This window comes from Adiantum capillus-veneris, chromosome 25 (genome assembly GCF_014529385.1).
Source record: "Adiantum capillus-veneris isolate H3 chromosome 25, ASM1452938v2, whole genome shotgun sequence".
NCBI lineage: Eukaryota > Viridiplantae > Streptophyta > Polypodiopsida > Polypodiales > Pteridaceae > Adiantum > Adiantum capillus-veneris.
Window position 1 is genome coordinate 125,031,605 of NC_140955.1, and position 12,759 is coordinate 125,044,363.

Genomic DNA, 12,759 nt, shown 5'->3' on the forward strand with positions numbered 1-12,759 from the left:
TTGTTGTATTTGTCGCAACCCCTTGAGGTAGTAGCAATCCTTGTCTTCATGCCCCGACTTTTCGCAGAAGTGGCAGTAAACCCGAACGGAACAATCCTGTGGAGGGTGTCTTGGAGAGTGACATGAGCTGCACCATACCATAGCCTTAGTCTCCTGCTGAGACCTAAGCTCTTCTAGCTCTCTCTTCATTTTATCCAAAGCGTCATGATGTGGGGGCTTCTCCTGTTTGAGGGATATTGATTTCTCCTCTTGAAGAGCTCTCTGTAACTTTAGGGCTTCAAGTTCTCTGCGCAAAGAAGTCAATGGATCAGCAGGACTACTTTCCGAAAACACAGAGGGGGTCTCTATGGAAAAGGAGTTGCTGAACAGCTTCCTAGCCCCCTCTATCCTAGTAGCAGCTGCAATGAACTCCTCGAGAGTGGCGTCGGGTCGGAGACTCTCTCGGAGTTTTTGTTGAGAAGTTTTGGGAAGCGCCTTCTCCACCCACTTTTTAACCATGAATTCACCGGGTTGTTAGGGGAGCTTGGCCACCAGCGACTTAGTTTTAGTCATAAGCTCTGCAAAAGTCTCCTCTGGCTTGAGCACCATGTTGGCCAACTCATCCAACACCTTCTCCAGGTAGTCACCTGGCCTGAAAGCTGCACAGAACTGTTGTCTTAAGGCTGCCCAAGTTGCAAAATGGTTCTCTGCAAACTGGCTGTACCATTTATCTGCTAAGCCATCCAAGGTGGATGGAAATAGTACCAAATAAGCATCTTCTCTGTTCAGACCACGACCCCTACAAAGAGAGACAAACCTTCTTGCATGGTCGTCAGCATCTTCTGAAGAGAGTCCTTTGAAGGTAGGGAACTTGATATTTACCTTGGCCAAAACACTAGCTAACGGCTCCATGGCCCCTTGTGTAGCCTGTTGCACAATAGCCTGCTATAGCAGAATAGGAGAGAGCTTTACTGGAGAAGGTGATCAAGAAGATGCGGAACCGGATGAAGGAATGGGTGATGTCGTATGTGTAGGTATAGGTGATGAGTTTGATGGACTTCTACAAGGTGTCAAAGGTCGTCTTCTATGATAGTACTTCAGAGGGCTCAGTAGTGCGCTTTGACGCTCGACTGACCGCCTTGTATGTGTCATGCAGTGACCATCAATCCAACCAACTTTGGCAAAAAAGGGCCCTTCACTGTGGGCTGAACAACAAAGGTCTAGACTAGGACAAGTGAGGATAATGACCAGACCACCTGGTCCAGGACCACCAATGACTGACCACCTAGCTGGACCAAGACGAGGAGAACTGTACCAAGGCGAGAAGGACTGGACCAGGACTAGGGACTAGACCAAGACCAGAGACGAGGACCAGAGACGAGGGACTAGACGAGGACCAGAGACAAGGACCAGAGACGACGACGAGGATTGGTTGGACCAGGGTGAGAGAGGACCAGACCAACAGACTAGCAACCCAAATGCAAGCAAATGGGCAAAGCTCGGTAACAACAAACTAGCTTCACGATTTGTATCTCCACAGAGGGTGAGACTTCGTGTGAGGTCCCACCGTGATTGCCAAAATGAGAGCACCTGTAGCGCGGATAATGTGTCGTGCTCTCTACAGTGGGTGGTCCTCAGTGCAATGTGCATGACAATCTCACTGAAACAAACTGAATCTCCTCAAACAGACTGAACAGAAAGGAAACAATAGACGTCAACAGAGCTCACAGAGACACAACAGCAGACCAGAACTGATACAAAGACTGATACAAACTCTGGCGTGGCAGCACACTCAGCTCCAGCCCAGGACTCACAGGTACAATGGGGGTGTCGAGGCTCAGATATGCCGGGATGGTGAAGACGTGCTCGTGCTCTGTGTATAGACTCACTCTAGACGACTACGTACAAGATCATCCCACTGGCCCAAAACGACTACTCATATGTACCACCATAAAGAGCCACCAACGGCTCATAAATGTCAGCCATGTGGTGACCTGGCCACGAGGTCCACTAGACCACCGTCAAGTCCCATCAGACCACGAGGGATAGCTGCAAGGGGAGACGTCTGTACCTGTAGAGGGGGTCGCAAGAAAGGTTTTCCCTCTCTCGCCAAGCGACTCGTGGCAAAGGCGCTGCCAAGAGATCTCCTAGCAGCCGGAGAAGGCCCTGCCCCCTGGGTCGACTGTGGAACTGAAGCAGGAGGGGAGGGGAGTAGAAGCAGGGGGGAGGGTTGGAGAAGAGGGGCGGGGGGGAGCAGCAGAGGTAGAGGGGCGGGGAGAAAAGGCGACGGGAACAGGAGGAGGGGGGAAGGATGATGAGGAGGGGGGGGCGGAGGGGCTGTCGAGGGTGAAGCTGGGGTGGGGCTGGAGCAAGGACCTCATCCTGCTCAAGAGGACCGAACCGGTTCCCCGTGGGAACCCACTGCTGCTGGGTAGGCGCGTGAGGACCACTCTGAGTGCCAGGCTGTCGCTCTTGTCCCTGCCGTCGTCGACCACGGACCTGCTGTCATCCCTCCTCCGTTGGAGCCCCAGGCTCAGAGTGTGGCTCTGCATGTGTGCGCTGTCTCTGTCTGTGGCTGTTGGCCAGCCCTTGCAGGCTGGAGCTGAGTCTGTGGTGTAGGTCGAGGCCTCCTCCGTGGACAAGCCTTCGCAAGATGGCCCATCTATCGACAAATGAAGCACTGGTTCGGGAGGCCCGAATACTCCACACTTTGTCTAAACCAACCCCCACTCACCCGAGGCAAAAGAATGACCTTCGGGAGCGTGTGAGTGTCCCTAACCAAAACGCAAACTGAGGGAATGCCAGCCGCCTTGGCAGCTACTGAGGCTGCAGTGGTAGGTGTCTCCAAGACAGTCCCAATGGCTGAGCCTATCCTGGACAAAAGTGGTAAGTACTCCCTCCGCAAACCTGGAAAGCAGACGGAGATGGGGATGTCTGCCTCCTCTACCAGAACATCCGAAGTAGGGTCGAAACCATGTCTCCACTGTCGAAAGTGGGCTCGTGTTGCTCGGATGTCAATGGACTCATGGCGATGACCTTGGATGCCATCGCGGAGGTCTCAAACTCGATCTGATAGTAACCTCGTCCGAGTATCTATACGTCCAAGATCTTGCCCACCTCTGCGAGAAGGCAGGCCTGGAGAAGGTCACATAGCTCTCCTCTGCTAGGTCGGGTGCTGAGAATCTTGCAGATGACAGAAGTCGCCTGCAAGTGCTCTACCTCTGCGGCTAGGCTCGCTTGCTCTATCGGTGAAAGAGCGAGTCGAATGGTGGGCTCAGCGGGGTTGGGCGAGGGGGCTTCGGACGAGTCCCTCTGTGGCGGAGCTGGAGCCTCCATCTGTGTCTACTGTTGTGGCGAAGAAGCAGAAGGGGAAAAAACTCTGCAACCGAGCGCGCCGAGCACTGTCCAAAGAACAACGCTGCCAGAGCCAATTGCAGGGAAACTTCGGAAAGAGGCGGAGAGCGAAGAGAAAGGCAGAAGGGGGGGGGGGGGGGGGGGGGGGGAAGGGGGGCGGCAGCTCGAGAGGGCAGCGGGGGGGGGGGGGGCGGGGGCGCGCCGGTAGTGCAGCGCGCAGCGGGGGGGGGGGGGGGGGGGGCTGCCGCGCGCGAGGACAGCAGGGGGGGGAGGGGGCAGTGTGAGGGCAGCGAGGGGGGGGGTGTTAGCAGTAGCAAGCGCGCGAGCAACTTCCCCTGGCATAAACATTGGTAGATCCTTCTAGATTTTTGGAGTGCTTCCGCCATTACGTCAGCCATATGCATACGTTTTCGCCTGGGTTAGATTCTGGGTGCTACGGAAAGTGTGGAGAGCACGGAACTTTCTCATGTTTCAGCAGATTCAGGTGGAGTATGTTTCTTTTTGCAAGATATCTCTTCGATAGTCCCTTCAAGTTGCCTTTGACTTGGATGAGCTCCCCGTTAGTCATTATGAGCTCACTGTTTGTAATATTTTTTATGGGTTTTCCTTCGTTTTGAGGTTTCCCATTGGTAATTCAATCTGACATTACTAAAAAAAAGTGTGTGTGTTTATATATTCACAAGAGGTTAAAAAAACTAAAGGTCAGGCTCCATACAGGCACAGTCATTTGCAGGCTGGGTTGAGGATATAGATTTTCTGCACACAAGACTAATCGGTTATGACCAGTCACCTGTGCTTGTACCGAATGCAGCAATTATGAATGAGGTATGTGTAGTTATCTTTTTTGTTTCTACTCTTTTGTTTAAAGCTTCTCAGCATACTCATATCAAATTCCTCTAGGTCACTGTGTCATAGGTTTTTCTTGGTATCACAGGTAATAGTAAATCACTCGAGGGCCAAATGCAGGCAACTAACTGCGGTTTTCCTCTTGCGAAATGAAGATATATTCCTTGTTGACAAGATCACAGATGAGATAACACAGTTTCTTCTCAAACATGAAAGAGTTGACCTTATACATGGCACCAAGCCAGTTTGTTATTTAAAGAGCATGAGTCCTGAAGGACTTGAACTTGAACTCCTGTGCTCCATCAGACAAGAGGTAACATCTCTGAGTTTTTGGCTGCCTATGTGTAATTTTTAATCATCAAGGGATGCATTATGAAATGCTTTAGTCGATGCCAGCATATTTTGTACATTGACCTTGGAGATTCTGCTTTTGAGATGTTCATTGTAATAGAAGATTGTGTGTGTGTGTGTGTGTGTGTGTATGTGATGTGTGTGTGGTGTGTGTTGTGACAATCTGATCGAGAGAGCTTCTGCGCACTCTGTGAGCCTTCAGCCGCTGTGCGCCCTGTGCATCTGCGTGTCCTGAGCACTGTGCGACCGTGTGAGCTGCCTATTTTGAGCGCACTGCACATTCGTTTTGCTGCAGTTAGCTCTCAGCGCAGCAGGCGAGAGAGTGTGAGAGAGAGAGGAGCAGGTGTGTTAGTGAGTACGCGAGCAGGTCTGAGGGAGTTGGCGAGCAGGTCTGAGAGAGTTCGCATTCAGCTTTTTCTGCTGCGTTCGTCTGTGCGCTGCGAGCAGGTGACCCAGGGTGTGCTACAGTTTGTGCCTCTGCTCGTGCCCTCCGCCTGCTGGTTGGGCTTCTTGGTACTCAGCAGGGCTGATGTGTTTGGGCGCTGCCTGCTTTGTTGTGCGACAGTTTTTGCTGACACTGCAGAAAGTGTTTCCCTATCGTCTCTTTTTTTCTCAAAGGGTGTTCTCATCATACTCAGTGCAGGTTTCTGTACGCAGTTTGGTGGAGGGGTGACAGGCTTTTGTACAGCTGCTGTTTGTTTTTGTACAGAGAAATTTGATAAAACAAAAAAGTGATAAAAAATCTGCTGGTTTTTTTTGGGTGCGCGTTACTTCAGTAAGTTGTTCCCGCTTTATGTTTAACCCTTTGTGTGTGTTTAAGCGTCGGAAAGCCATGGGAAGTTTCTCAGAGGCCTCGTCTGAGATTAAAGCCTGTTTATACGAAGACTTTGAGGAGGCTCGGAAAGCCTGGAATGCACAACCCCTCTTTTCGAAGTTCGTATTCCTCTGCAGGAACTCATGGACCCGGTTGCACAATATGCAATGAATGCAGTTATTTTGTTTTTTCCGGGGAAAATGCCTACTGCGCAGGATGTTTGGCAATGGGTTGAATTTTTGCTCAAAACGCTAGGTTGTCCGAGGTGTCTATTTCGGTGCTCGTGGCTTTTACGAAGTCCTTTTGGCGGATACTAAAGCCAGAAACCTGTTATTGGAAATGTCTCCATTGTTTTTTGGCACACAGATGACCCATGTCCTGCCATGGGCATTGACAAAGGACTATCAAAGACTTATTCGTCATAAATGTCCTGTGTGGGTGGAAATTGTAGATTTTCCCCGAACTTGGAGACACTTTTTGCCTCTGATGGCTGCACAACTTGGGAAGGTGATTTTTCCTCCAAAGCTGGATGCGAATACCAACAGGTTTTGTATTTTATGGGATACTGACAAACCTACACCGGAAGGCATCATGGTTGATTCGGGGGATCTGTGGGTGGGCAAGCGCCCGTTCAAACTTAAATGGGACAAGTTTGCAAATTCATGTTTTCGTTGTGGTAAGTTTGGGCACATGCAATCTGAATGTCATGAACCCGTTCTCCAACCACCCCCTTCGGCAGTTCCGTCTCCTGCTCCTGTTTCTACAAGCAAAACTCTCAATGAGTCTAAGCAAAATGGAAGTTTGGTTGTTAATGTAGCTCCTAATGTGGAAAAAGGAAAAGCCAAGTCTCTACAGTCTGCAGCTCCGGGTAATGGTAATGCTGTGAAGGGGAAAAATGTGGGGTCTAGCGATTCTGGTGCTTGGGTGACGCCCAAAAAGACGGTGAAGATTCGCACACCCTTCTCCTCTCGTAACTATGTTCCATCTGCAAATACGAATAAGAATGCATCGTTTAAGCAACTCCCATGTAATGATAATCGTACGTTGACTGATGCATGGGAAAAAGCAATGCATTCTTATAAAGATGTACTCATTGGTGAGGCCTCCATGAACCCTGCAGACAACTGTTCCGCATTGAATCAACCTGTTGTCTCTTACGCAAATGTCGTGGAAGAAGACGTGCACATGGGCACGTCTATGTAGTTCCTCCTCTTCTCTTGCCTTTGTACATATGATCTTCTATGCAGGATCGCATTAAATGCATCTCATATTACGTGCGCGGGTTATGCAACCTTGATAATTGGTGCTTAACCTGGCACTATGTAAATACATGTAGAGCTGGTATAGTTGTATTGCAAGAACATAATCCGCACGAGTTTGCTGGCCAGTGCTCTTATTTTGCGGGTTATTGGATTGTGTATGCTGGTTTACATGATTACTCTAGAGTAATGGTATTGGTTAGGCATGAGCTACAGCCAATTCTGGTGAAGAATGATCCGAGGGGTCGTTGGATGATTGTGCAATGCTTGTTGAATGGTAAAATTTATGAAATTGGAGGTTTGTATGCATATACAGCTTCTGAGCAAAGGGCTGTCTTATGGCGAGATATCTCTTCTTATCCATGGACCTCCAATGCACTTCTTTGTGGTGATTTTAATAATACTCCTAATGCGGGTGATAGCACCACAGGCAATTCTCATATGTTGTTTGTGGAGAGACAAGCATGGGATCATCTCCTGGTTTCTGCCCAGATGTTTGACTTGTGGCGTTCTCTTTATCCGGACAGCATGGCTTTCACCTTTCAGAATGTTGCTCATCACTCGTATCGTGCACGTCTAAATAGATGGTATGTTCTCCACAGACAGCAATATGATGATTTTACATGTGATATGAAAATGGACTATTTCTTGCAGGTGTGTGATCATCACCCTGTGATATTGAATTTGTGTTTTGGGCAATCGCTTCGTGCTAGACCTCTTTCTCGGAAGCATCTGCTGCATATAAATAATGCTTATCTTATCCATGACGCTTTTCGAGATATGATTGTTGGACGAGAGAGAGAGAGAGAGAGAGAGAGAGAGAGAGAGAGAGAGAGAGATTGATTGAATTATCGTCCACGGAGGTCATATATGACCTATGGGACCAAAAACACAACATTACAAGAATTCATTCTCAGTGCGGGCTGATACATATTAGTTAAGGACCGAGGGTCCATCAAGAGGGTAGAGTAGGAAAAAAGAGAGAACAAAAACCTAAGGGTCAGCTGAGGGGAGAGCCGGTTTGGGATTTCGAAATTGGGGCCGCCTGTATCTTGTTGTCAATCTTTTTGTGTGTTGCTTCATGTGATTCTTTCTGCACTACCATGAAGTTTCGGTGAGTGAGGCTTCGACTGCGTGTGCTTTTTCAAGCAGAGCTTGGCTCTCTACTTCCTTCGTATCTTCAAAATTTCCTAAACGTTCTTTGAGTCTCTCATTCTCCCCGATGAGGTCTTGAATATGAGCCTCAAGAGCTGTGATTCGTGCTTCTTGGCGGGCGGCGGGGTCCTTCCTCGGTGCCGCTGCCACCACAAGAAAGCTCTTGCGTGCAATAGGGGTACGAAAGGACGACGACATTGGCTGCAAAAGGGGGAATTCTTGTCGAAACACAGCGTGAGATGAGGGGCTTATTTGATTTAAGTTTTTTGGGGGTGAAAGCATGGCCATGTTCTGTGTCCGCGGGATAACAGTGAAATGAAGCGAGCAGAGGCTTGGTTTCTACGGGCTGAGAGAGAGGGGGAGAGAGAAAGTCTCTTGAACCTCTTGTACGCTAATGAGCAGGGAGCAGGCAATCTTTGGACCAAGACGCCCTTGTACGGTGATGAGCAGCGCAACAAAATCAGAATCAGGCACCGTGCTTGGCAAAAGGGGCAGGGCTTGTGGCTTAACGCCCCTCACAGGGCCGCCCTCGCCCAGGGGAGACGTGCAGGGTTTCGGCGAGAAGAAGACGAGGCTAGGTTTTCGGGGAAGGAGAGAGAGAGAGAGAGAGAGAGAGAGAGAGAGAGAGAGAGAGAGAGAGAGAGAGAAATGAAATGAAATGTTATGTTAACGTCTTCAAAAGGCCAAAATGACCTATGAGACCAATCAGTTACAAAATAGTGAATCTAATACCATGTCTGGGTACAAAAGAACTAGAAAAGAACTAGAAGTGGAACAAAATACTACTACTACTACTACAATCTAAAACTACGTGGGTGTAGCAGCTGATACAATAGGTACCCGGTAAACTAGATGTAACAGTGTGTGAAACAAAGATGGAAGAAATGGTGAGGATCCATCCTCATCTGCACTCTGGATGTCGAGAGAGTATGGCTCGAATCTTCTGTTGTAGTCTCCGTCGATGCTGTGTAGCTCCTCTCCTCAGTCGCGGTCGTCTGTATCTCTGTAGCTCCAATGCTCGGTCGATGAGAGTGCCAGTAGTGGTCGAATGAGTGTGGGACGAGCTCTGCAATGGTGGCTGCTCCTCTGGCTGTCCCATATCTAGTGAAAAGAAATCTGTAATGTGTCTCTGGGACTGCCTCTCTCTAGCTCTCCCCAGTAAAGTGTCTCTATACCTGTGTAACTCAAGTAGATATAGTCCAAGACATCTCTGATCCTCATAACTCATGACCCTAGATAGAGGACCAAAACCCTCTCTAAATAGAGAGAGAGAGAGAGGTGTGGGTGTGCAGCAAGTCGATTTTTAAAAACTGTGTATAGCAGGTCCTGAGAGAGAGAGAGAGAGAGAGAGAGAGAGAGAGAGAGAGAGAGAGAGAAAGAAGAAAGAAAGAAAGATTTTTAACGTCTATGTCAGGCCGAAATCGGCCTATGAGACAAATCAAATGTACATTGTGTGTATGTCATCCGTCTATCGGAAAGACAAATGAAACAAAATTGATACAAAACTGAGCTGAATGTAGGTAGTGGAGTATCTGAGGAGGGATGGAGCTCTATCTCTAGGGGTATATGCATGTCTGTATGCTCAAGGTAGTACAATCATGAGAATGCATCAAGCTATCTAGCTCCATCCTGTACTAATGGGGGGGTGTAAGATGTGGTACATGGGTGGGTCTGGTGCCAAGGCTACCCGGATGAAAGCTGTCGGGTCAGCCCTCATCTGAGCCACTCGCTCCTCAGTGGCACGGCGCTCCCGGGCTCGGATCTCCTCGATCTGTCGGTGGTGGGAGCTCGCGCCCCTGAGAGAGAGAGAGAGAGAGAGAGAGAGAGAGAGAGAGAGAGAGAGAGAGAGAGAGAGAGAGAGTGTGTATCTGTGTGTGTGTGTGTGATGGCATATGTTCAATTTTACTTGCCGTTGTTGCATTGGCCTCACTCTCGTCTCTCATTGCTTATGTCTAATATTGTATCTCACTTGTGGTGCACTAGTTCTCATAAGTAAGGCCTCCGTTTGTTAGCAATGTAGAAACTTTGCACTCCGAAGCGTCTTGGGGGACTGAATATTTTGGACCTTTGACACCATGCATTGGCAAGGAAGTCTATGTTATTACCTACTCTTGTGCAGCAATCTGAGCCATGGACAGTTATGGTTGCTAATCTATGTCGGCACGCTACCACTCCCGCTTTTGGTTGTTGGTAGGCTTCCCTTTGGGAGATTGTGTTTGGCAAGATGGATGGTTATGTTCGTGGTTGCTTATTCACCTTTGCCTTGCTCTCCGCTTGGAAAGATGTTACGGATCATCTCTACTGGCATGGCAGGCAGCAAGCACATGGGAATTCCTTGCGTCTGGAAAGCATTCATTGGAGTAAGGTGTTCTCTCTTACCCTGATTGATCAATCGCCTCGTCAAGCCTACTTTCTCTCTGGTCGTGGCATATGCACAGTGGATGATGTGGTGGATTCATCTGGGAATTTGCTTACTTTTTCTCAGGCAACAGCACGCTTTGGGTTGGGCATGCATTATCATCGGATTTGGAGCCTGCTTCAGCATATGCTGGCTGATTTCCTCCCTATTCCGTCGTTGGCATGTGGTTGTCGTATGTAGGATTGGACTTTATGGGACACTCCTATGGATGCAGTTTCTGCCTGACATATCTATGCTTATCTTGTGCAAGACTCTTGGCTGGCTGATCACTGTAATGCGCTCTGGGCTTTACACAAATCTGAACAATGGTGGAGACAGGCTCTCACTGCGATTTGGAAGTCTCACTTGCCTCTTAAGGAGCGTCTGTTTCTTTGGCGTTTTTTGTTGGGAGTTCTTCCGGTTGGAACTCTCCTTGCAACGCGTCACATTAGCTCCTCTCGTTGTTTCAGCTGCTCCATTGCTGATGAGAATGTTAAGACATCTGCTTTGGGATTGTCGCTGCACCAGGACATTCCTTCGATGCGTTTCTTCTTGTATGAATCTTCGATTTCCCTCAATGGTTTTCCACAAACGTTTCTAGCTTTTTGGCATCTTCCGACTTCCCTTCAACATTTTCCATCTTTTCGCATGGGTCACATTTTGGTCGCTGGGGTCTCTGTGGCACCATCGCAATCTCCGTATGTTTCACCGTCGTGAAGTAAATCCTTTTCCATCCTTCAAGATTTCATTGAGGTGGGATTCTGGATTGCTTACGTTGGTGCTGGTTCTTTCTTGCGTGTTTTGATGATGGTGCGTCATGAACTGCAGCCCGTTTTAGCCCATAATGATCCGGCGGGGCATTGGATGGTGGTTCAATGTCTTGTCCAAGGGAATATTTTAGAATTTGCTAGTATTTATGCTTATATTGCCTCAACACAAAGAAGCCATCTTTGGCAAGACATGGTCAAATACCCCTGGTGCTCACATGCTTTTTGGTGGGGAGATTTTAATAATGCACCTGCAAACACGGACAACACAACTGGTCATTCGCAAATGTTGAGCTTTGAATGCTCTTCTTGGGATGCCATGGTCAGTAATACGGGTGTCTTGGATCTATGGGCCAACACGCACTCTTTAGAGCGGGGTTATACATTTACTCATAATGCTCACTCTGGATATAGAGCACGATTGGATCGCTTGTATATACTAGGCACTCCGCAGTATGATATGAGGATTGATCGCTCTTTCACCTTATCTGATCATTTTCCTCTTTGGCTTTGGGTCTATTTTGAGACATTGGATGTAGATTTCCCGCTCCTTCGTAAGCGCTCGTTGCATATTAATAATGCATATCTTTCACATAGAGCATTTCAAACTTTGATTGAAGCGATAATTCCTCCACTTGTCTCTCATATGTTCATTGATGTGGATGTGGCCTGGTATCGTTTTGTCATGCGCATCCAGGCAGTCATAAAGGATTATGGTTCATGGTACATGTACCAGTTGAGAAATAAAGTACAAGAAGATAAGGCCACCTGTCAAGCCTTGGGAAGCCTTGCAGATACTAGAAGGCTTGCTGATTTAGAACAAGAAGAATTATGCGCAGCTAAAACCTCGTTGATACACAATGATAAGAGAAAAGTTGAAAAATAAAAAATTAGATCTAGGCAATACACTTTTATGGATAAAGGTTGTTCATCGAAACAATTCTTTAAGCACTTGCATCATTCAAGGACATCTACCTCTATCAAAAGGGTTAAAGACGAGACTGGGCAATGGACTACCAAGAAAGGTTAATTGGCGGACTCAATGGTGGATCATTTTCAACGAATTTTTGCCAAGCCTGAGGCTCCCTCGAGTGAGGTTTTGTAAACCAGACAGTTATTGTTGTCTTATGTACTTCCTATATTGACAATAAATGATGCGGCTACTCTTGAGGCAAGTTTTTAGTTGCGCGACATTTTGTTACATCTTGGCCGTTGGAAATCGCCTAGATGGGACGGGCTTATGGTTGAATTTTTCCTTCACTTTTGGGAATCTCTTAAGCAGCCTCTCCTTTTCATGATAAATCATGCATGGACCACGCAATCGTTGCCGCAATCGTGGAAAGGACTAGTGAAATTGTTGCCTAAGCAAGCATTGTGTGAATCCTTCTCACATTGGCGTCCAATAACGCTTATGCCAGCCGTTCACAAATTGTTGTCGAAAATGATAGCTACTCGTGTTGCTGACCAATTGTTTTCCGGCATACATCCGGCTCAGTATGGATTTATTCCTCGTAGGCAAATTATGGATAATATTGCTAACCCTTTCATTGGAATTGAGTATGCAAAATATACTGGACAAGATGTGCTTATCATGCAGATTGATATAGAGAAAGCATTTGGCACTGTTCACTGGGACTTCATTGCTCAGATCATGATGGCTTTGGGCTTTGGGCCCAAGATGTGTCATGTGGTCTATTTTCTTTATGAAAATAGTCAATCTGTTGGAATTCTTAACAGTGAGGTGACTCGGTTATGGGATCTTGGTCGATCGGTCAGGCAGGGATGCCCTTTGAGTGCCATGTTGTATGCTATTGCTACACATCCTCCGTTGTTGTA

At 47.8% G+C, this 12,759-nt stretch overlaps 1 protein-coding gene across 2 annotated transcripts in view; it reads left to right on the forward strand.

Annotated features, from left to right (window-relative positions):
* Nucleotides 1-12,759, forward strand: part of LOC147425602 (mechanosensitive ion channel protein 1, mitochondrial-like) — a 123,604-nt gene that overhangs the window by 96,199 nt on the left and 14,646 nt on the right. For both annotated transcript variants that reach the window (XM_086500773.1, XM_086500772.1), the window contains 2 exons: nucleotides 4,051-4,158; nucleotides 4,268-4,492. In XM_086500773.1, the coding sequence (XP_086356899.1) occupies nucleotides 4,051-4,158; nucleotides 4,268-4,492 (333 nt within the window). The remainder of the gene's footprint in view (nucleotides 1-4,050; nucleotides 4,159-4,267; nucleotides 4,493-12,759) is intronic.